At 65.2% G+C, this 27671-nt stretch overlaps 1 protein-coding gene across 4 annotated transcripts in view; it reads right to left on the bottom strand.

The window, feature by feature from the left end:
* The window catches only part of BAHCC1 (BAH domain and coiled-coil containing 1), a 60566-nt gene that overhangs the window by 19884 nt on the left and 13011 nt on the right, over positions 1-27671 (bottom strand). For all 4 annotated transcript variants that reach the window (XM_072939823.1, XM_072939826.1, XM_072939824.1 and 1 more), the window contains exons 3-4: positions 13135-13314; positions 2659-2781 (exon numbers count right to left, since the gene is read on the bottom strand). In XM_072939823.1, the coding sequence (XP_072795924.1) occupies positions 2659-2781; positions 13135-13314 (303 nt within the window). The remainder of the gene's footprint in view (positions 1-2658; positions 2782-13134; positions 13315-27671) is intronic.

Below are 27671 nucleotides of genomic sequence, written 5' to 3'. Positions count from 1 at the left end.
GTGATGTGGCCACCACACAGCTCCTGTGCCTGGATGCCCAGCCACGTGAAGAGCTGCTGGAGAGAGGTCCCGGCAAGGGCGCCGTGCACTGTGGAAGGCAAAGTGCCCAGCTCTTAGTAGCCCCCGTAAGTGCCGAGACCCTCAGAAGGAAGTGACCCCAGGGGAGATGTGCGTCTGAGGGCAGGCCGGGTGTGAGGGACCAGACCACCTACTTCCTGAATACCCTGGGAGGCCCCCAGCCCTTCTGCACCATATCTGTGGTCTTCTCAGGCTGGGGAGGAGGGGCAGGGTGACTGTTTGGCGAAGGAAGAAAGGAAAATGGTCGCAGGTGGCCGTTCCCACCCCAGTCCACGTGGGCTCCCAAGGTGTCTGCCGCTCTGGGCCCATCCAGCCTGGCGGGTGGTGGCTGCAGCCCCTGCTCCCTGTGCTGGGCCGCAGTCTGCTGTCCAGCCCGGGCCCTCAACCTGGGGTGCCTTGCTCTCCACCCGAGTCCCCGGCCGGCCCGGGGGACACCCAGTGCTCCCTACGCTGGGGCTGGGTTTCCGCTTCTGGGGATGCTGGGGGTTGCTTCCTCTACACCCAGCTGGGGTGGTGGACAGGCAGCCTGATGGCCTGGAGCCCAGAGAGCGAGCAGACGAGAAGGAACAAGAGAAACATTTGGAACTTGTAAAACTGTCCTCAGCTGTGTAAATTCCTTGTCAATTTCCTGCTAATTAAAGCAAAGGGAAGAGAGTAGCCTGGCTAAACCCAATTAGCTCAGTTTCCAAAACCAAAGGGCTCCTGGGTGGAGCTTCACCACCACACGGTGAAAGGCTGAGGGCGGGCTGGCCTGGAGGGGGCCCCTCGCTCCAGGTCAGGTTTCTGGGGCTGGGACCACCTGCCTGCCCCTGACAAATGCTGTCAAAACAGCAGCACATGCAGGGCTGACGTGGGAGCCTGGGGGACCCAGCCCAAGGCCCGTGGGGGGCTGTCCTCTGGGCAGCAGGCCATCTGGCCTCCACCCCAAGGTTGGTTCCCTGAAAGCGTCCGGTATCTGTCCATCCCCTGGGTGGGGCTGGGGAACTTTCCTGGACCTGCCTGCAGGCAGGGTCTTATGTGCACCCACCCCAGCTGGCCAGCCCTGCGTTGGGCCAGGGCCAAGGCCGAGGCCAAGGCCTTCCACAGCCTCCGCCGCCCTGCCTGGACAAAGACACAAGACGGACCTCAGGGCACAGGCCGACATCATGGAGGGGTAGGCTGTGAGGGGGAAGGGCTGGGAAGGCAGGAGGGCAGGTGACCCTTCACAGGGTCACCTCGCTGGGGGCCCCGCACTTCCCTGAGGCTCCTTTAGGACACTCTCCAGCCTGGCCGCTACCACCTAAAGCCTGCTGGGTGCTCTGTGGGCCCTTCCTCTGCCCTGGGGCTCCTGGGGCTCCCCGGACCTACGCCTGTCCTTATCCATCCTCCCCGCCCTGGGTGGTCCCTCTCCTTGGGCTGGGTCTGACCCCCACCAGGAGTGTCCAGCCACCTCCTGGATACCCCAGGGAAGTCCCCTCTCCCCTCCAAACAGCTCCTCCACAGGTGCGCCCCCGCCTACAGCCAGGGCATCAACAGGGGTCATCTAGGACCCCGACCCTCGTGCCCCTTCCAGGCCCCCCACGGGATCCCACGTGCTGTTTCATGTCTGTGTCACCTGTCATCTAAACATAGTCATGGACTCAAAAGTCCCTCTGCCCCAGCCTCCTGGGCACCACCCCAGGGAGATCTTTCTAAAATGCAAATGAGATGTCCCTCTACCCAAGAAAAATCCTGGAGACAGGGCACCAAGGCCTCAGGCCACTCCCCACACCTGTCCCATGTCCAGGTGGCCACATCTCCCACAGGCTGCCTGATGAGGTCTGTGCCCTTGAGGCTGGGCCTCTGCACACGCGTCTGTGAGCGTACGTGTGAAGCAGCACGCCCTCCTCCCGGAATGCTCTCCCCACGGCCCCAGCAGCCCTGCCTTCTCATTAGCAAAGCCCCACCCTCAGTGCCCCCCTCCAGTAACACCTCCTGGAGGTCCCCTCCCCTCCTGTCCACGGGGTAGAAGTACCTCCTCTGTCCGCTGGGGCACACTGTTGCCCCCATTCCCTGTCACTGTCCCACCTGCTCTGCAACCTCAGGCCCTGGTGTGGGGTGGCGGCCTGGGCCGCGAGCTCCCTAGCTCAGTGAGGCAGGAAGTGCAGGCATCTGGGGGCCTCCTCCACCCAATGGCATCCTTCCCCCGAGCTGCCCCTGGGACCCCTGAGCTGCTGAGGGTGGGGTACAGGGCAAGGCAGGCGCTTGAGGGAGCTGGGTGCCACCCCCTCGGGGCCGTGCTTACTGGAGATGCCTCTACCCGGCCATCAGAGCTCAGACAGCCTGGCTGTGTTTTCAGAGTGCTCACCTGGCCCCAGCACGCAGCTTGGCTGTGATCCTGGGCCCCGCAGTTTAAATTCTCCCTGGGGCCTGAGAAGCAGGCCCACCTCCCTCCAGCCCCTTCCTTCCCCTGCTGTGGTCCAAGACCTGGAGGGAGGGTTCACCCCAGCTGGTTGCCTTTACCTCGTGCCCCAGAAGCCCCCAGCCCTGCCCCCCACGCCTCCAGGACTCCCTGCGCCCCAGGCCCCACGCGGTCCCTCACGGCCCCACGCCAGCACTTGCCTTTTTGGGTTCCATAGAAACGATGTTGCCCATAGAGAACATTGCTGTTTCCATGGTGATCCAAGTGGCTCATGGGTAGGAAGGTGGATGCCAGACTCCCCGAAAATCTGGGGTACCCTGGAGCTAGAGAAGCAAGGAGACCAGCTGCAGAGGCGCCTCCAGGCCCTGGGCTTGTACCCGCCCTGACCCCAGGGAGGCGAGAACCGGCGGGTGGCCCAGGAGCAACGCCGCGTGGAGCCCGCGCGCGGCCCACCGGTGGGAAATCAACCCATCAATACATCATATTAACTCTGACTCGACTAATACCATCCCTCCGGTGTGGCACAAATTGAATTGCTGATGGGCTGGGGCGAGCGGGGAGGAAGGAGGAGGGAGCCTTTGATTTCTCTCCCAGCAGCACTTAGCAGTGCGGGAGCTGCGAGGCTGGGCAACAAAAGGGGCTCTGGAGAGGCGTCTTGGGAGGAGGGAGACAGCATGGCTCGGGGCCAGAAGAGCCTGTGCCTGGCCCTCCTCGGCCTCCATCCGCAGGCCCCCAGGCCAGCAGGCAGCTCTGAGGTGAGTGGCCCACACCCTGGGGCTGACTTAGCTGGTGAGACAGGCCTCCACCTTGCTGGAGGCCACAGGCACCGGGCTCCTCTGTGCTCTGAGACCAGCAAAAGGAGCTGGTCCCCAGCGGTGGCAGCATCGTCCCCAGAGGAGTTCCCTGCATTGGTCCCCAGCCCTGAGACCTTCCCTGGAGCTTCCAAGTCATGTCAAGCAGGCCTCTCTCTGTCCCTCTGAGGGGCCTGGACTGTCTCCCTGCCCAGCGTGGGAACACCAGCCACACCTTGGACCCAGTTCTACCCACAGGACTCAGACTCTGGGGACCTCCGGCCACCTGGAACACACATCCCACCCGGCCCCCCAGAAGGGATGAAGACAGACAGAACGAATGCTTGGCTGGGGAAGCCCATCCAGGTGCTGGCACCCTGGCCAGGAGGAGCAGGGGGAGGCGGATCTGCCGGACGCCCAGAGCTTCCTGCCACTGAGAATGCGGCTCACCATGGCCGGTCCTTCCCCCCCAGGCCTGGCAGCGAGGCGGTGGGGGTGGCCAGAGGGCCTGCAGCCAGGAAGGCTGAGGTCGCACGCTGGGCTGGGGTGGGCAGGACGCTCTTACTCCAAAACACAGGCTTTGATCTAATGCTCTGCACATTTACCCAGGGAAAATGGGTCCCGGAGCAGTTTCTCTTGGGGATCCCATGGTTATCACAGGAGCACCTGGCTACTGGGAGCACCTTCCTACCCGACTGTAGGTCGTCTGGGCTGTGACCAGGGAGCAGGAACTCCGGGGTTTCCCCGGGGAGCAGCTGTGCAGGGCCAGGGAAGGGGGAGCTGGTGCGGCTCGAGGCAGCAGTCCTGGAGGGGAGGCAGGGGTCCCAGGGCGAGTGTGTGAGCAACAGTCATATAGCCAAGCCTCGATGCGAGGGAGCCGTGACCCCGGGCCTGGGGAGCAGGGGTGTCAGGACCCCCGAGTGGTCACAACCACGTCAGGATGTGTAAGAAGCAGGGAGCTCCGTGGGATCTTGCTCAACGACTGTTTTCCAAACTCCCTTTCAGAAGGAGAGGCTCAGAGCCCCAGGGCGGACCTCCAGGCCCCCAGGCCCTCAGAGGGCGTGGGGCATCGCCCAGCCCGAGGCTGGCCTAGATGCAGAAGGGATGAGGGTGGAGGAAGCTCTGTCTCAGTGCCGGGGGTCCGTGGGTGCATGGGGGGCAGCCCTGGAGCTCTCTGGGAGTATCGGGGGTTCAGGAGGCCCCTTGGCAGGCCTGAGGCCTGGCCAGTGTGGGAGGAGCTGTGCAACTGGCCAGTGCAAATGTAGGGACGGAGGAGAAGCTGCAGGGGCAGGGTTCAGAGTGGAAGACGGTCAGGCGGCAAACAGGGACACTCGCGATTCCCAGGATCAAGTCCACACTCCCTGCACCCTGATCCCGGCAGGTCCCTCCGCAGCGGCCACCACTCTGCCAGCCCCTCACGACTCAGTGTGATGCTCTCTGGCCCAGGGGGTCTGAGGCGACGCCACGGAACGCCAGCCCCAACAGGTGCTCCACGCAGAACACAGTCCCACCCAAGAAGCTCAAAGAACGCTGCCCACACCAGCCCTGTCGGGGGCTCCCCACCTGCATGGGTTCCGTGAAAGCTCCGAGTAGCCCCTAGATGTCTCGCCGCCTAGGGATCACCCCCCAGGCCTGCCTGAGGACATGGGAAGGCACCCTCGGCCACCCTGGCCTGTCCCTGGCGCCCCGCCTCCCGTGGGGGGCACAGTTGAGTCCAGAGAGCCTGGCCAACTGGCCTGGTTTGTGTGAGGAGACACATCTGGAGCAGATGTTTCCCAGATTCAGCTCAGCTCCTGGAAGACTTGACGAGAGCCGAGAGCCGGGCAGGGACGGGGCTGGGGCGGGCGGGGGCAGAGCCCCCGTGTGTAGTATGGGGGGGGCGGGAAACCGCCGCAGCTGCCCCCCTTTAATTGGCTGCTGTTAAATGTTTTACGGGGCCTCGTTCGGGTAAACAGAAGTCTGTAAATTCCTCCTTCCCAGACGCCGTTTCCCAGGCACGGACCCCCCGTGACCCCTCGGGAGGTCTGGGCCTCCCGCCACCCGCCCTCCGGGGGAGCAGGCACTCAGCCGGCCGGGTGCTGGGCTCCTTCCTCCCGCACCCTCTGGGGGCAGCGCAGGGCGATGGGCACGCATGTCCCTCCGCATCTGACCCAGGGCTGGTGGCCAGGGCTCAGGGGACAGAGCCCTACCCGGGGCCCCTCCCTCATCTCCGGTCTGCCTGAAGCCCCACCCTCTGGGACCCCAGGAGGGGAATGAGGGCTGGAGGGAGGAAGGGGGTCAGATGGGGAAGATGGAAGAAGAAACGGATGGGCGTGTGCAGGGGCTGGGTGAGGCGGCCGGGCCAGGGTGAGGCAAGGCCCAGATGGGTGGGCACTGGGGCAGGGGGCCGGGAGGGAGGAAGGGGAGCAGTCCTCCCAGCCCAGCCGCAGGAAGGACCCTTTCTTCTTCCCAAGAAGACTGTATTCTCTGAATTGAAAAAGGAAATAAAAAATGCTTTTTATGAATCAGAGCAGCTGTTCTGAGATTAGAAGCCAGAAGCCAGAAGCCAGGGCTGCTGTGGCCGGCATGGGAGACGCCTGGTCCCTGAAGGGGCTTCGGCAGAGGAGAATGTGGTGGTGGTGGGGGGTCTGATGAGGGCTCGGGGAGTGGGGTGGGCACGGGGCGGCGGGCAGGGCCAGCTGCAGACACCCCAGGCCAGAGCCCGGGCAGTGCGGCAGTGTGGCTGGTGCAGGGGCGGTGCTGGGTATCCTGGCACCCAGAGCCAGCGTCCCTTGAGCCCACACTCCCCCAGGAGCGGTGTTGTCCAGGACGCCCTCGCCCCACTGAGGTTGGCTACTACGTTCACCCCAAGTGACAGGTGGCTCCAGCCTCTGTCCCTGGTCCCCTGCCACCCTCAGAGCCCAGGAGGCCCCTGAGAGTACGGAGAGGGACCCTGGGTCTCAGTGGATGACCCACTGAGGACGCCCCCCTCATCCTCCCCCCGCGCTCTGAGTTACCAGGAGACGACTCAATCTTGAGACATAGGTGGCAACACGGGACAAAGTTTCGACACCATCAGCACCTGATGGGACGCAATGAAGTGGAAGCGGTTTTCGGCTGGGCAGGGGCAGCGCAGACCAGACCCCTGGGCTGCCAGGATGCGAGGTGACCACCTGCCCCCACCCCTCCCAGCACCCCCAGGGCCTTTGCTGGCCGCGTCCAGGGAGGTCGGGAATGTTGGTGGGAAGTGTGCTGAGTGGGCAGGAGAGGGATCGGGGGCAGCCCGTCCCCGGTGGGGGCTGCCTAGAGGGCAGGGTTTGAAGGCAGAAGGGGCCAGAGGGCAGTGGGGACAACTGACACATGAAGTGGGTGAGAGCGTGGGGGGCCTCCTGTCCCCGAGAAAAGAGGTGGATGCCTGGGGGGACCCAAGGCCTGCTGTGAGCATCTCAGCTGGAGAGGAAGGAGGGGTGGCCCTGACACCCCCACATCTGCCCACCTCTCCAGGGTTTCACTGCAGAACTTTCCCAGAGGCCCAAGGTGCCCAACACCCCACTCGCCCCAGATCAGACCCAGAACCTGCTCCTCTCACCCTGGCTGGGGAGGCAGCAGCTCCCTGCCACCTGCCCGCCTGCAGGGTCCACCCTCCTGGGGGAAGACGCTGCTCTTGTGCCGCTCAGAGAGCTGGACGTGGGGGAATAGTCCTGGCCAGTCTGGGGAGGGGTGCTTGGCCAGCCAACCAGAGGGCCAGGATCCCCTGGGTGGGGGTCAGGGAACCTCCCACTGCAAGGCCCCTAGGGACCCTCACCCCTAGGCCCCCAGTGCCCGCCACCACCAGGGTCCTGCCCCAGACCCACGATGGCAAGGCCTTCTGCAGTGGAGGCCCCTTGCCCCCATGCCACCTTGACAAAGGCCTTGCCCCCTCCCTGGAGGCTCAAACTGCGAGAAAGTTCCCCCCATGACTGAGCCTTGAGCTGCAGGGGCCGCCAGCAGGGTCCCAGCATCAGGTCCCAAGGGCCAGGAGTCGTGCTCTTCCACAGCCAGCCGTCCTGGGTGGGCTCCGAGGAGCCCGGGTTGGACCGTCTCAACTGCCCACCTCCTCTGGGTCAGGCCCACCCTCCAGGACTCAGCAGAGCCCCCTGGATGAAGGCCCAGCAGACCACCCCATCTCCCGCCGGCCCTGACAGATCCCAGCCTGATCCATCTGCGGCGATCTTCGCACACACCCAGGCAAACGCCTATCCTGCCGGATTCTGCCCCACGGGCCAGCCGGGGGCCCTGACCCAGCGCCCAGCGCTAACTGGGTGCTGGCTCTCTCCCACGTGAAACCCCACTCACTCAGGGTGCCACGGGGTTTCGACTGCACCGTGTATGTCTGCCACAGGATAGTGACCATCCAGAATGCTGGGAGAGGAGGGCTCTGAGGCCGCGTCCCCACGCAGCGTGGGAAGCGCTGCAGACAGCCGACGATGTCCACTCTGGGTACTGGGGGGCACTGTCCGCGAGCTGGGAGGGCGCTCGCCGCCACGGCTGCTCTAGTGTCTGCAGCAAGTAACCTTGCAGCAGCCCTTCCCCATGTCCTCCCTGCTCCTAGCCGAACGCCCCTGCTTCTGTCCACGAGCCTGTCATACGTGCGGTGGTCAGGACCCTTGGAAGTCCAGGCCATGCTTCAAGGCGCAGCTCCCAGGATCGACCGCCCTGGGCTTTGCTGGCAGGAGCCGAGTGAGACCCCTCCTCAGGCTGGGGGCTGCTTTGGAACCCCTCAGGGAGCCTCAGCCTTTCGCAGCTTGGGGTTGGGGCTCGAAAGTGTTACACGTGGCTTCCCATTTCGCTCCACCTCATCAGAGTCAGCCTACTGCGCACAAATGCGGATGCCCCTGGCCGCCCAAGGTTTGGGGCCTGGCCACCTTGGTCTGTTCGCAAGCCGAGAGGAGAGGCTCAGAGCTGCGGAAAGGTGCCAGGCTCCTGCGGGCACCTCTGGAACAAAAGCAGCAGGCAGCCAGCCCAGGAGCCAGGTGGACTGCAGACAGTCCCAGGCCCCTGGCACGCGCTCGGCAGGGAGGAGCCGGCTCAGGCCTCACCGAGCAGAAATGCAGGGCTCGGCAGAGGCCCCTCCGAGGGGGCGGGAACTGTGGGCTGGGGACGGCGGGGGCCCGGGGCTCCCTGCAGGCCTAAAGCTGGGAAAAGAAACAGCGTGTCAGAGCCTGGAGCTGAGAACAAGCTGGCCTGACCCCCACACAGAGCTCTGACTGCCTGGGAGCTCAGCTAGAGGGAGCATGGCGCTGCCCCTGCCCAGACCGCCTGCCTCTGGCTGCGCCCCTACCTTCCTGTGAGCTCCAGGCACCGCCCCCCCCAACAGGTGGGGCATCTGGAACACGTGCAGGTAATCACGCTTGGAAGATCCTGGGGACTTGGGCCATGGGAACGACTCAAACCAGCCCCACACCCGGCTGTGCAGCCGGCAGGGGCGTCTGCCCAGGCGGTGGCACCAGGCCTCTCTCCCACCCTGTGAGACTCAGGGCTACCCACACTGCCCCCGCTGCACCTGTCAGCCCAGGAAGGCACCGAGGCCCTCAGCCCAGCAGTGGACAGTTGCTACAGGGGACACGCAAGGACAGAGGAGTCCCTGGAGGCCAGGACCCTGACAAGGAGGAGTTGGGCTGATACAAGGCACAGAGAGGGGCCAAGGTCATGGGCAGGGGGCAGGGAGGGCTGGCCACACAAAGCCCAGAGAAGGCTCTGAGGGAGCAGGGCTCCAGACAGGACAGGCCACTGTCTGGCTATGAGGCTGGAGAGACCTGTCTGGGAGGGCAGCCCTGATCCCCACTTTGGGCCTTCCCCAACACTGTCCCCAGGTCTCTGAGCAGCCAGCTGTCCCCGCTGACCCAGCTCCTTCCCTCCAGCATGAGCAGGGACAGGTGGGCAGGGTGAGGGGTGCTGCCTGGACATGGGGGCATCTTCACCAGACTCAGAGGGGAGGGGACGAGGCGTGATCATCAGGGGTCCTGTTGGGGCAGATTCAGAGGCCACTTGGGCCACCAAAAAACAGGCCAGGAGCTGGGGCTGGTGCTGCCAGGGTCCTGGGGAAAAGGACCAGGTCCAGGACGGGGGCCTGTTTCAGAGAAGGGTGGGTGGAAGTCTCCTCTGGACAGGAGCCAGGAGGCCTGTGAGGTCAGGCAAGGATGGTGGACACTGGCTGGGACATTGTCTTGCACAGACATGCTCCCAGAAGCCCTGGTGAGCCCTGACGTCTCAGAGGGACAGAGGGGGACAGAGGGACAGCTGACAGGGCGTGGGGAAGCCAGGGGGCCAGGAATAGCAAGGAGTACCCAATGGCTCTTTGGTGCACCCCTGCCCCCACTGGAGGGCGAGCCTGCCCCAGGCGGTGTGGCCACGACCGAGGTTGGCCATGCTGACAGCCAGCACGTGTGCCCGCTGCTGCCCGAGGCTCCCCCTCCAGGTGGCACAAGAGACCGTGAGTAGCCCAGTAGCCCACAGCGGCTCTGGCCCCCACCCTCCCCCAGCTGAGCCCCCAGGAACAGAGTGTCCTTTCATGGCCCTGTGGGTGGTCCCACCAGGCAGCTGGGGGGCGGGGTGGGGAGGGAGGTGGCCAGGCTTGCTGACAATAGGGCCAGCTGTGCTGCGCCCCCTCCCGCTAGGACCCACCCAGGGCAGGCGGGCTCGCTGGACACTGGCTCACCCCTGCCTCAGGCCAGCTCCGCCGCCCACCCTCACCCGAGGCCTCAGAAGGGAAGGTCCGGCCTCCGGTGGGCCCCCTCACTGGGGCGAGCCTGGGGGGCCAAGAGGCCGAGGGGCTGGACAGACAAGCTCTGCCCCAGGCCAGATGTTCTGGGGCGGATCCTCCAGCTGAGGGGTGCCTCCTCTGCACCGCAGCTGCTCCACCAGGGACCCAGGAAGCCCTGCTCCCTGCTCTGGCGGCTGTCCCCCATATGGTGGGCTGGGTCCACCCACGGAGGGGTGGGGGCCCTGCCTGGAGTGGAGGGGCACCTGGGCCCATCCTCCCTCCTGGCCCCCACTGGCATCCCACCCTGTCCTGGCCTCCTTGCCCTTAAACTAAGAACCCCTTTAGGGGCCCAGCTCCGACCAGCCCTGGGCTGGGGAGAGGGTGGCAAGCGGACTTGGCCAGACACCTGCCTCCCCACCCACCCCAGGGGCGGTGGAAGGCAGCAGGATGAGAGTGAGGGCCAGACCTCTGAGCAGCCCGCCCAGGCAGCCCACCATGCCTGCCGGCCCCCACTCTCCGGCCATGTCGCGTGCCCCCCGCTCGCCTCACCCCCCTTCCCCAGCACACACGGCAGAGAACAGGCCCCGGCACGCGGGGAGCCAGCTGGCACCCAGTCAAACTAGCAGCCAGGCACGCTGCCAGGGCAGCCAGCCAGCAAACGCTGCCACTCGCCCAGCCCCGCCCACCCACCGGCCTTTACGCTCAGCTCAGAGCTCACAGCAGCAAGGCAGCCGCACCACGTGGCCTGTCCTGTCGGGGAGAGAGGCTGCAAAGGGCGGAGGGCAGGGGAACCCCATCGGAAGGGGATCCCAAGGCGGGGCAGCTGAACTGGAGATAGAGAAGGAGAGAGAGCAAGGGGGAGACAGAGGCACGGCCTGGAAGTGGATGGCCCCCAGCTGGGATCTGGCAGGTTGGGGTGCTCCCCCCGGGGCCGCTGCACCCCACACTCATCTTCAGTTGCGGGTAGGCCCCGCTCTCCCCAGCCCCGTGCGCAGAAGCCTGGGAGGGCGGCTTCTTTCCCCATGTCCTGCAACCACCTGTGTTTGCCTGCCACGCCCACAGCCCTGCCACGTGTGCCCTCCCCCAGGAGACTGTGGGCACGTCCAGCCTGAGGAAGTGCCGGGGGCACTTCAGGGCTAGGCGGGCGAACAGCTGACCCCTGGCCCTCAGAGCAGGCCTCAGAGGGAGGCCCCTCTTTCTGCTCAGGCTGCCCTTGCTGGCAGGATGGGGCAGGGGCTGGCGGGACTGGCACAGGCCAGGGTGTCGCCCCCACCTTGGCCCCCCACCCCATCGGCGGCCCTGGGGCTGGGGATGGGGCTGGGGCCGGGGCTGGGGCCGACAGCGGCAAGGCGCCCCGAAGGCCGCAGGCCGTGAGCACCCCCGCCGAGGCAGAGGTAGCATTGGCTCAGGGGAGGTGCGTGTCTGCGGGCCGTTGAGGGCGTTATCTGCAGGCTGCCTCCCAACCAACCCTCCCAGCAGCTCCCAGAGGGGCAGGACCTTCTCCCTGCGCCCCAGGGCAGGTGGTGCTGCCCACAAACTGCCCTCCCTGCAGGCAAGGTCCCCAGGGGTGGGCCAGAGGGGCAAGGGGCTATGAGCCTCCTGACGCAGAGCTGCCGCCACTCCCGGCCCGACCGGGAATACAGCCCGGCGGGCCCACGCACCTGCGGCGGGGCCGGGGCAGCAGCGGCGTTAGTTCGGTCGAGGTGGTCCCACTCGGCTGCTGAGGGCCTCCCCTGCCCGCCCCACAACACGGCTCCCTCCTTCCCCCGCAGACATCCTGGGAGCCAGATGCTCCTGCCAGAGCCAGGAGTTTGCCCGGCAGACACAGAAGGCGGGAGGGCTGGAAGGAGCTGGGGGCGGGCGTGCCAGGAGCTCGGCGGGGCCCACCCACGGCCGCCCAGGAAGCCTTGAACTGGCGCTCAGCACTGAGGCACCGTCTCCCCTCGGGGAGGGTGCCGAGAGTGCCGGCGGGAAGCAGGCAGCAGAAGTGACACTGGGCCAGGGACCCTGCTCTGCCCGCCTGGGTCCTCGGGGCCGCCCGGCCTCTCCTCCACCGGGGAAGAGAGCTGCTCCTTATCACCGGCCCAACATGTGTGCTCTGCACGGCGCTTAAAGCCCAGATTATTTTAACAACTGTCCCTCACTCGTCACCTGTCCTGTTTGGAAAACAGCCCCTTTCTTGTCGCACAAAGAGGTTTCTCTCGCTCTCCAGCAGCGCTGGGCGCTAATCTCCGGCCTGGAACTCAGGCGGCAGCGGGCACGGTGTGTGGGTCCGCGTGCTCTGCAAACACAACGCCCGCCGCCCAGCAGTCATTGAGTTACGGCGGTGCGGTGCCGGTGCCAGGAGCAGAGAGCCCTCTGTGCCTGCTGCCAACTGCAATTACCTCTCCGCGTGCCAGCCGCCGCCGGGCTTAACCCTTTCCACACTGGGGCGCTGGGCAGCCGAGTGGATACCGGCAACCGCGGGCCGGGGGCGCAGCCCACATCACAGTGCCGAGGGGGCTGAGCGGACAGTGGGGAGCTGCGGGGTGCCTCTCCCTGGGAAAGCCAAGGGGAGCCCTGGAGTCCTAGCAGTGCCTGCAAGGGCCCTTAGGCCAGCCATGAGGCCTGAGAGGGACGCATATGAAGCACCTACTGTGTGCGCAAGACTGTGACCCACGGGGAGGCAGGGGCCTGGGAGGGACACTGGTGCAGGCCAGGCCCCCAGGGTGGCAGCCTAAGCGTGCTGACAGCTCTCTCCTCCCCACCCCTCCCTCCCAGCTCGCACATCTGGAGCCCGTGCCTCCTCAAGTCTGGGAGGTGGGTACAGCCCACAGCGGAGGGCACAGCCCCGTCCGGCCGGCCCAGCTGTGTTCCACATTTCCTCGGCTCCCCAGAGCCCTCCCGGCCCCACCCCCTTCTTCCCTCTCTGCCCATCTGTGGTGCACGTCTGGCCAGGATCACTGCCTCACAGGGTCCGCCCACTGTTTCCAACCAATTACCACCTCCCCCTTGGGGGCTTCCTTGACGGGGAGGCAGCCCCTTGCCGGAGTGCTTGGCAGGGTCGGCCAGCTGGCTCTTGCGTGCCATGGCGGGGGAGCCCTTGGCCTCACCCCTGGCCGCGGGCACAATGGTCAGTGACTCCAGTTGCAGGCCGCTGCTGGGAGCCCGGGCCCTGGACTTACCTTCGTGGGAGTGGGAGAACCAGATCTGGGAGGTGGCGGGGTGGGAGCCGCGGTAGGCCTGCTCCGAGGGAGAGGGGGTGGGGCCGCTGGGGTGCGTGGAGGCCGCCGAGCCCAGGCTGCTGGTGAGGAAACTGCCCATGAAAGACGAGGCCGGAGAGCTCCCCATCAGGCGGCTGCTGGCTGTGGACAAGGGGGCCAGAGTGAGTCTGCGCAGGGACAGCTCCCACCAAGGAGCCAGCCCCTCTCCAGGGCTAATCTCAGGTCCCAAGCTCCCCGGGTTTGTCTTCAAACAGGCAGGAAGCCAAGGTGGGAAAAGCCGCCCTCTCAGACCCCAGACAGTCGCGGTCAGGGCCCAGAGGTCCTGGCACCCTCCTGTTGCTGCAAAACCCCCAAGAATGGCACTTCCGCTGCTACCACGAGGCCCACCTTCACCCCCACCCCCATCAACCAGGTGCCAGGTGCCAGGTGCCATCCGGAATAAACATCCAGGGCCCCAGGGCGTGCGGGGAACAGGCAGCCCTGTGGGTGAGTGTCTCGGGGGCAGACCCCTGACCCCACCAGGCCAAGGCTGTGGAGACTCTGAGACCTCTTAGCCGGCGGCAGACCTGCCAGAGAGATTTGCCCATACCTCCCCAGAAAGTCTGGGGTCAGCAGGACCCAGCCAGGGGCCCCGCCCCACCCTGTGGGCCCAGTGGTCTCTGCCCACCCCCTGGATAGCACTGGGGGGTGGCCTTTCCCCACAGTAGGGTCTTCAACCTTCTCCCAAGTGTGGTTAACCGACTCAGCAGACTAGAGGACCCTATCCCAGGTGAGTGGGAGGAGAAACTGAGGCAGAGCAGAGGAAGGGACAGGAGGAGCCTGAGGAAGCTAAGGATCTGCTTTTAAAGCCCCCAGGGATTCTCAGGGTCGGGCCCTGACCAGCGACATCCAGACACGGGCAGCCAGCCTCCACAGCCTGCCCACTGGCACCCTCAGACGCTGTGTCCCTTCTCTGCCCAAGTCCAGTGGCCAAGAGTTACCATGGCGACTGGTGATTGCACCGGAAGGACACAGGCACACGCAGAGCGCCTGGTGGGTGGTCTGGGCTGCACTGCTCAGCCCCACCCTGGCAGGGCCCCCTGGCACCTTGTCACCTCCACTCCATGGGCAGCGAGCCTGGCTTGGACCTTCCTGGGGGATGAGGAGCAGGGACCTGGGGGCCTGCCATCCCCTCAGGCCCGATGTCGGGGCCTGGCAGGGTCTGCAGGGCTTCTATGGTCCCAGGAGGCTGCAGGCCCAGCCCGAGGTGAGTCAGGGCCACTGTTCCCTGCCCAGGAGGCAGGGGGAATTTGTGAATTTGTGATGCCTCACCCAGCCTGGCTTGGCCCTGAGAGCTTCCCAGACAAGGGGTGACTCAGCAGAGAGGCGGCAAGGCCCTGGAGCAGGGGAGAGGGAGGGGCTGTCCCGGCCGGGACCCTGGCAGCTCCCCTCCCCACCCCTCCGTGTGTGAATGGGCCCTGTGGATAAGGGGGGCCTCTCCCGGACACGGGCCTCAGAGGCAGGGTCTGTGAGCCCTGGCTGGGCACTGGGGTGTCAGCTGACCTCTCTGGCGGGGGTCAGGCCAAAGGGAGACCGAGAGGACCGAGGGGCAGGGGGCGAAGGTGCCCAGGAGCCAGGGACTTCCCGGACCGCAGGGCTGGGACTGCCATGGGTCCTGGCCAGACCACAGGCACATCCAGCCAGGGGAGGGGACTCTGGGCTGGGAAGGGAAGTACTGGCCTCTCGGGCCGGCGGGTGGAGCAGGCGGGAGACGGAGGGCAGCCTCTGCTGGGCTCCAGGGACCCTGGGGGAGCCATGCCTGTGGGATGAGTGAGGCCTCTTCCTGCCTCGCCCAGGCCCACTCCATGTCCCCCAGGCCTTCCCACCCCCGCACCCTCCCAGGGAAGTCCCTCCGCCCAGCTCCTCCGGGGGATAGTGGGAAGCAACCAAGTCCAGCAGTTGGTCTGGATAAAGGATTTCTCTGGGAGCAGGGCCTGAGAACCTTGTGCTCTCCCACACCGCAGCGGGCGGGGGCGGGGGCCAGGCCCCAGGCCGGGCGGGAGAAACAGACGGCATCCCAAAGGGCCATCCGGCCAGAGGAGCCAGGAAAACCCAGGCTCCGGCAGCCCCTCACAGGGCCTCCATGCCTGAGGGCCCTGCAGGGAGGGGCGGCAGGCCACCTCTGCAGACCCACTGCCCACACCCCTGAGGGCCACCCACCTGGGGCTGGGGCAGGGGGGAAGCAGGCCGAAGCCCAGCAGGATGTCTGATCCTGGTCCCCTACGCTGGAATCCAGATGGGGGCGGGGAAGCCGTGGGACACCTTCCCCTGGCCCCAGGAGGCGGATCCTGGCCTCGAGTGGGGACTCTCAGGAGTGCCTGTTTTGACACCATCCCAGAAGGGGGTCCCACAGCGCGGGAGCTGTGGGAAAGCAGCACTGCAGTTCAGCCAGCCCCAGTCCTGGCTCCGCAGGGGCACACCGGTGGCAGGCTGTGCTTCCTGCTACGCGCCAGCCTGTCTCTCAGCGCGGGGGGCGGCTCTTGGGGTGCTTCCAGAGTCCATGAGGAAGGCACCCTTGTCCCCGAGTGTGGGAAATGAGCCGGGGGGATGGTGCTCCAGCCCTGCCCCGCCCCGTCCCCTGGTCTCGGTCCCAGGCTCCCCAGGCCCCCCTTTGCTCAGGGCCTTCACAGCTGCCCCTGACACTCCACATCTCCCAGGCTCTCAGGCAGCCTGCAGGGCCCAAGGGTCCTTCATCGGGGGTCTTCTCCCTCGTTTTTCCTTTCATATCAAAAACAGAAGAACCTGGTCACATAAATATTACATATCTACACCTTCGCTACAAAACACACAAGGAAGGAAGCGGAGCTCACGGGAGCCCACTGCCCCGGGGCACAGCCACCGAGTGCTGGGGCCACCCTCCAGGCACTGGTGCATTTGCCCTGATGTTGCGCCACTGCCTCTTGGGGGGAGACCTGTGCAGGTACCCAGGTGGCCTCTCCCTCCTGAAACCACGGCCCACGGCAGCAAGTCCTGCCTGGGACTCTCACAGTCCCTGAGCAGCGGGACAGCCCGGGTGGACAGACACCGGGCAAGTGGAGCTCCGTGATCCTTGCCCCGCTGTCCTGAGCCAGAAGTTCGGTCCCACAGGCCTTGCCAGGTGGGCACTGCTGTGCCGGGGGATGGAGAGGGGGCTGCTGGCACCTGGAGCCTCCCTGAGCCCAGCCAGCCCCTGACCCTCGGACAGAGTGTCCAGGTTCTGATGTCACCTCCACCTCCAAACCGTTCGGCAATGGTGCTGTGCCCAGCCAGCAGAGGCGCAGGCAGGCCTGGTTGCCACCTCTCCAGCCCCCGCCTGCCGCCCGGTAGCCAGCCCCAGACAGAGCCTGAGCAGAGGCGGCCTGGGCCCCGGCCAGGGCTGGAGCCGCGCAGCCAAGTCTGGCCGGGAACTGGGCTGGAGGCTTCTTTCCTCTTGGCAAGGTCCTTGCCCACGGAGTGCTGCGGTCAGCGGGCCGGGAGGGGACAGTGGGAGCCCCAAGCAGCAGGGAGGACCAGAGGGGCTCTCTGCCTGGAGCCCCTGGGCTGGGAGCCCCGATCCTGGCACCGTCTGCGCTAGCCCTTCTCACGGGAGGCACTTTGCCGACCTTGTACTAATCCAGGTCACCACATCCCAGGTGGTGGGCCCACCACGGGGCTGACAAAGAAATGGGCACCATTAGTGCCAGCCCCGCAGCCCCGGGTGCCCAGGCTGGGGTTCGGATGAGGCCTGTCCATCCAAGGCTGCCCTGGGCTCTCCAGTGAGCATGCCCGTGGTGGCCAGTGCCCTGCATTATCTACGGACGCTCATCCCAGCCACCTGGCACAAGTTTAGTGCCACCTTGGGACAGGGACGTGAATGCTGGGTGAGGTGACAGCAGGGCCACCGAGGGAGGCCACTCGGTGTGGGACACCAGCCCCCAGCCAGTCATCCCCACTGCCCGGCCGGCCCAGGCCAGGGTTTGCGGCCCCAGACACAGGGCTCCAGCCCCAGCTCCAGGGCCGCCTCAGCTGTGCCCAGGACACCACGGAGGCCTGGCCCGGGTGCCCAGCTGGCTGAGAAAATCGCTCCGGAAGCCAGAATGCCCGGGAGGGCTGGCTGACACCCCCCAATCCCGCTGCAGCCCAGCTCCTCAGGCACAGCCCCACGGCCCACCCGTTCCCACGCCCCAAGGCCCAGACAGCATGGGGCGGGAGACGGGCCATACCTGGACCCTGGCTGGGCAGCTCCCTCCCTCCCAGCTGCCCCAGCTGGGCAAAGCCGGGTCGGAACGCCTTGACACCCCGAGAGGACAGAGCCGGGTTGGGACGCCTCGACGCCTCAAGAGCCCAGCCCTTGCTCCCAGGGCCGCTGTGGCCACAGCAGAGGCGACGTTACGTGGCCAGGCAAAATGAGGGGAGGGGCCGTTCTCTGCCCACCTGTTTGCCAGGCCCACCTGCTATAGCTGAGATGGATAACAGATGTTGGGCAGCCCCAAGGGGCGCTGGGGGGCTCCCGTCTTGGAGCCCAGGTGCTGCCCTGGGGAGCCTCCCGTCCAGGGAGGGTGTGACTGGCAGCAAGGCTGGCAGCCCCCTGCCTCGCACCCCAAGGGTGAGGGGCAGCACGCCCGAGGCTGGGCCTGGACGGAGTCAGGCTGGGAGGGCCGGGAGGAGAGAAGGGCCTTGGTGAACCGGGGGGAGAGTGAGCCAGAGCACAGAGCCACAGCAGAAAGAGCATTTGTTTTGACTTAAGTGAGCCACCAAGACAGCCTCCTCCCTTTCTGGAAACAGACACATGGGTTGTAAAAAAAAAAAAAAAAAAAGGCCTCATTGCGAGGCTGGAGGCCGCTCCTGAGAAGCCAGCCCCTTCCCAGGCTCCGGGCGCTCCTGCTGCTTCCGGAAGCCCAGCTGACGGGCTGCTGGCACCCGGCTCTCCGGCGCTGCGGCTGGTGCCCGCACCAGCTCCCACCCTCCCTCTCACACCTGCTCAGGCTCCCCACCTCCTCCAGCCTCCTGCAGAGCCTGCCTGGGTGCTGGGGACACCCGGCTCCCCTGGGACCCTCCCTGGGTCTCCCCCAGGACACCTGGGGCAGCTGAGACACTGCAGTGATGGGTGGCCTGCCTGGGGAGGGGGCCAAAGACCCCTCCCATGCTGAACCAGACCCCAGAGGGGGAGAGTGGAGGGGAGGAGGAGACAGGAAGGATGACGGCCCACCACATGGACTGGCCCACATTCCTCTCATTCCGGGAGAGGGAGGGGGAGGGAGGATGTCCACCCCGGATGTCCTGCGTGGACCAAGGTGGAGAGGCCTCGGTCCAGCCTGCTGGCAGGCCGGTGGGCGTCCACCCATCTGACCACCCAGGAGAAGGATGTTGGGGAGGGGGACTGGGATGGGGATACCAGGCCCTGGTGGGAGGGGCCCCACTCTGGGACTGCCCACAGGAAACCCAGACCAACTGCAGCTGGGCCACAGAGGCCACGCCCCACTGCCGCCCACCAGACCCACTGTGGGAGGACATGGGTTTGCGGGCTCAATCCCAGGTGACACCCAGGGACATGCGCCGCTGGGCTGGAACCCACCAGTGGCCCAGGCATGAGATAATGTGTGCGTGTGCGTGTGGGCACAGAGGTGGCCGAGGGCTGTGTGTGGGCGCTCGGGGGTGTGTCTGGGTGGGGACCATGGTGCTGAGTGTACACCCAAGCTACAGTTGTGCACGCAGGTCTGGGCTGTGGGCTCTGAATGTGCACAAGGTGGAAACTTATTCTCCTGCGAGGGGGTCACATGGCCCTCGAAGACGCTGCTTTGGGGTCATGCTCCCCCTGACTGGCCTGGACCCTAGAAAAGGCTCCCAGCCTTTGGCTCTGTCTGATGCCCGTGGTGACAAGGGAGGGGCAGCAGACCACCAGGCCACTCCCTCCTTTTCAAGTCTGTACCGAACTGCTGCTCCAAGACCTCTGACCCCTGAGCTCCTGCCCGCCCCAGCCCAGATGCTCAAACTCCAGCCACCTGGACCTGAAAGCGGGTCCAGCAGTCGTGTGGATTCTGGGAGCAGCCGGCAGCCCACATGGCTGGGGCCACCCCCGCACAGGCAGCCCGATCCCCCTCCGATCTGGGAGTCCCTCCCCGCAGGGCTAGCCCGACCGGGCAGGCTCTCCAGGACCCACAAACGGTCTGGATCTGGGGCAGTTCCCTCTGGCCACGAACTGGTGGCCTCCAGACGTTGGCCTGTCTGGACGGCCTCACCAGACTCGGAGCCTGCCCTGCTTCAGGCCACCCCTCTGCTACCACAGCCCCGAGGTCCCCGGGGCGCTACCCGATGACCCCAGCTGCCATCCATGGTTCTGAGACGGTGGCTGGGCACAGGGAGGCAGGGAAAACAGAAGAAAAGGAAGAGGCTGGAGGCAGGACGCGAGGGCTGCGGAGGGGGGCAGAGGGGCCAGAGCGCCAGGCCGTGGGCGAGCCCCCACCAGGCCAGCCATGGGGTGGGGGGCAGCCCCAGTGAGGCGCACCTGCCTGGAACCATCAGCCCGGCACATGGGAAGCCCCTCTCTGCTGGCCCGGGAGAACCTTCCAGAAGACCCGGTTGGCCCAAAGGCAGCGTCTCTCAGGCCATAATAGGAAAATTCTGTGGTCGCTGAGCCACCAGGCCCACAAACGCAGAGGCAATGATGACAGGGGACAGGCCCAACCACCAACAGCCCAGAACTAATAAAAGAAGAGGAAAACCGGATACAAGTCTGGTTCTTATTAAAAGGGTAAATTTAGCCCTTTGGCTGGGGGCAGTGGGGAGCGGCCAGCACTCCCCGCTGGGGCCGCCCTGGGACTCGCCGCTCCCCCTACCCCACCACACTCCAGTCCCTCACACCCTCTGGGGTCTCCTCCTCCCCTCCCTCTCACACCCTCCCTGGCTGGCGGCCAGCACCTCCCCCTGCAGAGCACTTCTGAAGGCTGTGAACAGAAGGGAGGCCCAAGGAGGCGACCAGACCTGGCCAGCGCCGCCCTCTTCAAACCCTGCCAGCGGGAGGAGCGTCCTCACCAAAGCAAGGCTTCCCTTCATGCCATCTGAAAATAAGCTGCAAGGGGACGGGTGCCCCAGTGGACACCGGGGCGCACACACACACCTAGAGACACCCCAGTCCCCTCGGAGGGACAGCCCATCTGGACAGGGTCAGAGGTGCCCACCCTGCCTGTCCCCTGGACCCAGGCACCCAGCGCCTTGAGCTGGCCTGGGACGCGCCCCTGCCTCAGCTGCCTCAGAAGGGAAGAGGGCAGCCGGGATGGAGGTGTGGGGTTGCACCGTGCCAAGCCAGTCTGTTCACAAGGTTTGGTCTGGTCTGGCCACACTAGCACGGAATGGATCCCTGAAGGAACCAGGAAGGCCAGCCCTTCCCCATCCTCCAAGTGGACCCAGACAGCATAATGCTAGACCGCCGTCCAGTGGGGGTGACCTTCCTCCTCTGACCCTGACCTCTCTTCATTGGCTGCGCCGGGCAGAGACTCCATGGCCAGGAGCGCAGGAGACATTAAGGCAGGGAGAGGCAGGTGCTGGCTGGGGGAGGGCTCGCCACCATCCTGTACACTCCCTCATCCTGTGGATTCATCCATTTATCCTTGAGTCCCTCCCCTCCCCCCACTTATTATCCATCCATCCATCCATCCTTCCTTCCACCCACCTATCCATCCCCTCTCCCTCCCACCATCCCTGGAGCACCCACAGTAGTTTCGTGGGTAGTCGCAGCCCCACATCCTGCCCCAGGTCTAGCCACAGGGCCCAGAGGTTGGGCTGGCTTAGGTGGGCATGGGGGATCTGAAGACTCATCCCACTGACATCGAACAAGGCTGCAGGCTGCCCCGGGCATCCTGCACCCACGCCCAGGCAGGAGAGACACCAGTCTGTGTCAGTCAGCCCCAGTGGAGCTGTGGGGCTGGGAGAATGCGCAGGGACAGCTGTGCACATTGCAGTCGCTACCTCCAGCCGCAGGGCCAGCTGCCACGCTGAGCTGGGAGAGCTCTACCTGGCCACTGCAAGGACTCAGGCCAGCTCCTGCTCCTTCGTGCCTGAGAAAGACCAGGGACCAAGGGTCTGACTCCCAGAATGGTACAGGCTCCATCCTGGAGTGGGGGCAGGAGGGACACCCAGGACCTCCACAGATTCACACAGATCAGCCCACTATCCTCCCTTTCTCAAGAAACTTCCCGAGTTCCTGCTGCTGTCTTCATTTCCTAGCCAACTGCTTCAGTTACAGTTCGATCCAGCCACAATGAGACTCACACTCCAGTGCTGCCCTTTTAAGGAGAACAGCCCTCCCCAACTCTATCTCTCAAGACTCAGTATACACCCAGCCTCCTCCACAAAACTCAGCCTGATCACCCCTCTTCACAGTGCAGGTCTTCACCTTACAGCTTTCCACCGCTATGAGACCCTCCATTCCGCCCCAGGCCACGCCTCCAAGCACCCGTGCACCTCCAGCCACGTGGGGGGTCCCAGGCTAGCCCACAGTCCTGGGAACCCAGCCCCGTGGAGGAATCAGGGTAGGAGGAGAGAGACAGGAAAGAAACAGGGAGGAGCAGGCTGGCTAGGGGCGCTGCACAGAGCAGGGTCACAGGCAAGGTGGGGCGGCCAGAGGGACACCAGGACTTGAGCCCTGACTCCAACACTCCAGCCTCGTCGGCACATGGCCACCCTTGGCCCTGGCAAGGGGCTCGCTCAGGACCGACCTCCCACCCTCAGGGCTTTGCCCCAGGGGCCCCTTGAATGGGAGTGACCAGCAGGAAGGGCAGGGAAGTGGAGAGAAGCCCAGGGCAAAGGTGCAGGCCGAGAGGAGCCGGGGCGCGGAGAGGAGAGCCCCCGTGGTGAGCCGCAGCACAACTGCTCTGTGCGCAGAGGGACACAGGACGCGGGGTGCGGGGCCTTGACTGATGTAACACGCTGCTTGCTTCTCAGCAGGACTGCCCGGCCCTGCTGCGGGTGCCCGGGGCTGCCAGCCAAGCCCCTGCCCAGCCTGCCCGTGAGGAGGCCCGGGTGCGCTGCGGAGAGAGCAGGCGCGATGCGTCCAAGAGATGCAGAGGAGGCCAAATCACCGAGGTGGGCCCTGGGGGGACCAGACCGCGGGCCGCACAACACCCAGAGCCAGCGCTGCCAACTCACTCCCCGCAGAGCGGGGTGGGGGGCCTCTCCCAGCACAGACCTCCCGGGAACCCACCTTCTGACGGGCCACCCCTCCGCACGACGTCCCTGCCTTCTGAGGCTCTCAGCAGACCTGGCCTCCTCACCTGAAGCGGGAAAGGCCTGGCACCGGGGCGGCCCTTCGCTCCTGGTGGGAGGAGCACGCAGGGGGAAGCCTGCTGGGTGGTGGGGATCCCCTCATGCTGCGCTGCTGGGGGCAACCCTCCCACCCCTCTGCGAGTGGGAGATTGGGGGGCAGGGGTGCAGCTGGGGCTCTGTAGCCCCGCAGTTTCCCTAACAGCTGAGCTGCCGTGACAAGCAACTCTGCCCCCTTTGAAGCACAGAGATAACACTGTAGCCTCTAAAGACACACGGCACGTGCAGGAAGCAAGCCTCCAGGCTTCGAGGTAAAACCACGGTGTTTCTGGGAATCCTCCAGGGGACCAGGGTGAGGGGACCTGTTTCTGGGGTGGAAAAAGTACACCCCACTCATCTGGGGGCCCCCAGGACACAGAAGCGGCCCTGGGGCAGGATGGGACAGCTCCCCGAATGGGGAATGAGTGACAGCCAGTCCAGGAGAGCTAGAGGGGGGCCAGGCTCGGGGAGGCCCAGTGGAAGCTCCCAATGGAGAGGAGACCCCCCGCCCCACAGCTCCCCCACAGCCTGGGCCCCCAGCCCCCAGCTCAAGGCGAGCCGGGGCAGCTGCCGTTGGTGAGGGGGTGCTCCGGCAGAAGACCCGCCTTGGACCCCCCACAGGACAGCCTGTGCTCCCGAGTGGCTCCTTATGTGAACATGGGACAAGCAAGGGGCCTTGCTGAGCCTCTGCCACCTGGACCCTACCTGCCCCTGGCAGGGGGCGGCAGGGGACCCAGCCCAGAGCCTGAGGACTGGCCCCCTCGCCCCAGTCACACTCAAGGATCTGAGCAAGTGTCGTGTGCAGAAGAGGCTCTGCTGCCAGCTGGCGGACAGGGCTCTGGGCTGGGCTTCCCGGGCAGCCGGGGTCCCCAGGGGGCACCCCCCACCACAGTCTTGGAGGGTCTGGAGACCTCAGGATGCACCATGACCCTCTGGCCACCTGGTCCCCACTCCCAATGGGGAGTCTCCATCGGCTTTGGGCAATCCAGGGGGAGTGCCCGGGTAAACCCGGGGCACCTGCTGACCTCATTAGGGCAGGCCACTGGCGTGGGGAGACCGGACGAGAGTGCTGCCCAGACCGGAGAGCACAAAGACCTCAGTCACCCAAGCCACAGCCCGAGCCCAGAGCCCCACCCAGAGAATGAAATTCTAACCCGGCTCATCCGTTAGACAAACAGCTACTGAGTGGCTGCAGCGTGCAGGGTCACACACCCTCACCCTGGAATCCGAGGAAGCCACAGGCTGCCTGGGCACCCTGGCCTCCGACAGTGGCCCTCAGACCTCTTGGTGACCCATGCTGGCCCTGTGGCTGCTTGGGGCCATCTCCCTGGCCTGTTCATGGCCTGTCTCGGAGCAGACGTCTGACAGCCATGGACAACAATGCCCGCCAGCAGAGGGCAGGTCGCATTTGTCTCGGGGGGCCCTCCACCGAGTGGGGACCAGCCTTTCAAAGAGGACAGGCCAGAGTGGAGTCGCTAGCAAGGAAGTGATGACAGTCCTGGAGCTGGACATGAGGGGACAGATGCTGGGTGAGAGAGAAGGTGCTTCCAGTGGTTCAGCCAGGTCACATGCAAGGGTCAGCAGGGAGGAGAGGGACCACCCCAGTGTGCCCAGCCAGCCAGCAGTCAGAGGACAGGGAGGAGCCAGGCTTTGGAGGGGACCTGGGCAAGGTCAGCATACAGGGGCAGCTATAGCCACAGGTCAGGTCCAAATGGACCCTGCCCCTAGTGGGGTCAACCTTGGGCCCCCAATGACCTCTGAACCCTGGTATTCATGCCTTTATTGAATCCCCTTCCCTTGAACATGGGTGGGACTGGACTCACTTCTATGAATAGAACACCGCAAGAGTAAGGGGACAGCCCTTTGGAGATGAGGTTATAAAATGACTACAGTAGCCCAACAGAAGGTCCCCAGGGAAGGAACCCCTGTCTCCAGCCAGCCACCAACAAGGACCTGAGGCTTGCAAAAGTCACATGGAGGAGCTTGGAAGGGGATCCCCCACAGCTGCAGCCTGGATTGACACCCTTACCCAGATTCCCACTCCCCAGAAACTGTGAAGTGATGACAGTTTGCTGTTTTGAGCTGCTAAGTTTGGGACGATCTGTTACACAGCAATAGCTAACCAATACATAGAGAAGCAATGGGATGGGATGGGGGGTGGTGCAGGGGGAGAATTTACAGTGGAGCCTAGAGCAGAGAAGGAACCTTCAGGAAGGTCAAGGAAGGACCAAGAGGGAGCAGATCTGCTTCTGCAGGAAAGTCAGAAACCCAGGTTTATGTGTGAAGTTCTCCCAACCTGGAAGGCAGCCCTCCAACCCCCGAGACCCAGACACGCAGAGGCACCCTCAGCCCCCATGTCACGGAGCCAGTTTCCCTTTCAAGCCAAGCCCGGGACACTTCAGCCCTTGACTACTGTGCGGACAAGCAGCGTGGAGGTCCCTGCTAACCCTGTCTCCCCCGCTCTTTGTTCGACACCCTACGGACTATTTACACACCTCCCACACAAGAGCCCTCCGGACTCAATAATTTTGAATTTCTACTAAGGATTTATCATCAAGTCTGCAATGCTTTATAAAGGACGGGAGGGCCTCATGTGCACCTTCCCAACTTTTCTTGGTTTTATATGTATTCACACTCATTAAGGGCCTTTTAAGAGTTCCCCCAAATGATGCGTTACAATTTAATTTAGATTTAATTTTAATATTAATTTAAAACAAATTAAAAGCTTATTTTTAGGAGACCCAAAGGGATGCAAAAAGTCTCAAAAAGGGGGCTGGCCTCAGGCAAACTGCCCTGGAGTGACCTGCTGGCCGGGAGTGTGGCAGGCAGGCTGGACAGGGCAGCTGCCCTGCTAAGCAGACCAGCGTGTCCTGTGGGAGCACGGAGTCCGGCTCCTTCCCCTCTGTCCCGTGCAGGGCGATGAGGGCTGTGCACACACCCTTCTGCACGGCGCCGTGAGGCCAGGAGGCTGGCGGGAGCCCCGGTCCTGTCCTCCTCGCAGCCACATCCAAGCCTCGGTCCTGAATCCCCTGCCTGCCCGCCCGCCAGGGCCCTATGGGGAGTGATGGAGGAGGCATCTGGGCCCGAGCCATGCTGAGTGCAAGGCGCCTTCCAGGGTACAGGGACGTGAGTGCTGCCTGCCTGGGGGAGGGGAATGCCCGGGCCCTGGAGAGGTTCGGCTCATGGGGAAGGGCCCCGAGGGGGTGTGCAGGCTGTGGTGGGGGTCTGCAAGGCAGAGGGCTGTGAAGGCCTCAGAGAACAGCCAATGCTCTGGGGACAGCGGTGAGGCTCACACTGGGGCAGGCAGGCAGGCAGAGTGGAAGGGCCTGAAGTCTGAGTGCTGGCAGAGGACACACAGGTCCGAACTGCCGCAGCGGGGGCCGCACCTGGGGTCCCTCTGCACCCACACCAGAGTGGCCGGCAGATCTGCACGGGTTAGGACAACGGGCCGGCACAGCTCTGAAGCTGCCGGCGGGGACAGAGAGGCAGGAGTGATCTGAGGGAGGGAGGATTGAGCGGCAGAGGACAGAGCTGGCCAGCAGTGGATCGGTGACCCGTTCTCCTCCTCTAGTCACTGGCTTCCCACCGACCTCCTCCCTCCTCCCCGGCCTGAACTGAACGCAGGTCTGGGCACTGGTGCCTGTCTGGGGTCAGGGTTTGGGGTGCACAAAAGGGGGAGCCGCTCAGGCCCTGCAGGGCACACCCACGCTGGGGAGGGCTGGGGGCTGAGGACCAGGAGGGTGGCTCCGGGACGGATGGGTGGTGAGAGGAGAAACCCTCAGGCCTCCCCCAGAGGCTGGGACCTTGACCCGCCAGGCTGGCCCCGGCATCTCTTCACGTGCAGACAGGTAAGTCACAGAAGAAAGAGCAGCTGCAGAAGCAGCCTCCTGAGGAACGCCCCGGGGTCCTGAGACCAGGCCCGGGAGCTCCGCAGTGCTCGCGTACAGCCAGCCTCACCCCTGGCTCATGCAGTGTCCCTAGTGAGGGGGCACCCAGGAGCCTCCACTCCCCCCCAGGCCGAGCAGCCCGGGGTCCCCCAGCTCCATGTGTGGGTCCAGGACTTTCTTTTCCGCGGGGGCCTCCATGATCCTCCCGCTTTGACCCAGAGCCTCAGAGCACCCCATCCCCATGACGTCACACTCCGTGAGGGCCCCAGCGCTCACCTCCCGGCGCTGCGAGCTGCCACCTCCAGCCTCTGGCCCCAGCAGCCAAAGCCCACACAGGCAGAGGGAAAGGGAGGCCGTGCAGGGGTGCGGCTGGACCCCAGCGCCCGGGTGCAGGAGCAAGGGCCCCCATTTCCTAACTCTGCGGTCATACTGAGGCCACAAGACAGCAGGACCTCAAGGCAGGCACCACGGAGAGGGGCTGGAGGGACTGCGACCCATGAGGGGGGCCCTGCCTGTTCCCAGAGGAGCCCCTCCTGTGAGGCCCGAGGTCCAGGCACTCTGGGCACATCCTGAGGACGTGGGCCCCCAGGACCAGCTGGCTGGGGATGGGGAAGCCCGGTGGCACAGACAGCGGGGGCGGGGCACCCCTCCAGGATTGTACCTGTCCCAGCCCTTCAGCAAAGCCTCCCCACCAGCTCACTTTAGAAGTGGGAGGCGCAGAGAAGCCTGCCCGGGACAGAGATGCCGCCCAAGGCGAGGGGCCACAGCCCCGCCCCTTGTCTCTCCCCCACCCTCATTTCCCTTTTGCTGGTTGCCCACCAGCCCCTGCCTGCACAGCCACCTTGGAGGGAAGAGGGGTGGGGGAGTGGGCAGCTCCCCCCCAGCATCTGTCCCTCCTCACCCTCCAGCACCTGTGGCCCAGGTGAAGCTGCCAGCGCCTGCCCTCCAATCATCGGTGCTCCACCACACACAGAACCCCACGCCGGCAGCTAGGGAGCCGCCTGTGGGGGCCAGGCACGGGGCAGACAGGAAGCGGCCCCACCCGGAGCCCGGCCGGCCGCTGCTCCGCCAGGTCCTATCCCCACTGGCCCTCTCTGTCTGCTACACAACTTTACGTGTGCACCCAGGGGCCGGCTCCCAGGCCATGCAGGTGACGCCAGGCTGCACTGCCCAGGGGCCTTTTCCCTGCTGCCCCTCACCCCCTGACACTAAGAGGAAGGGGACAGTCCTCTCTGCCAATCTGTTTTGCTCTGACACCTTTTCAAAACATAGTGCACACAGGCTGGGAGCCTCTGCAGACAACAGAAGACGCTTCTG

This window comes from Vicugna pacos, chromosome 16 (genome assembly GCF_048564905.1).
Source record: "Vicugna pacos chromosome 16, VicPac4, whole genome shotgun sequence".
NCBI classification, from domain to species: domain Eukaryota; kingdom Metazoa; phylum Chordata; class Mammalia; order Artiodactyla; family Camelidae; genus Vicugna; species Vicugna pacos.
Note: the sequence above shows the minus strand (reverse complement) of the source record. Positions and strands in the feature narration are given on the sequence as shown.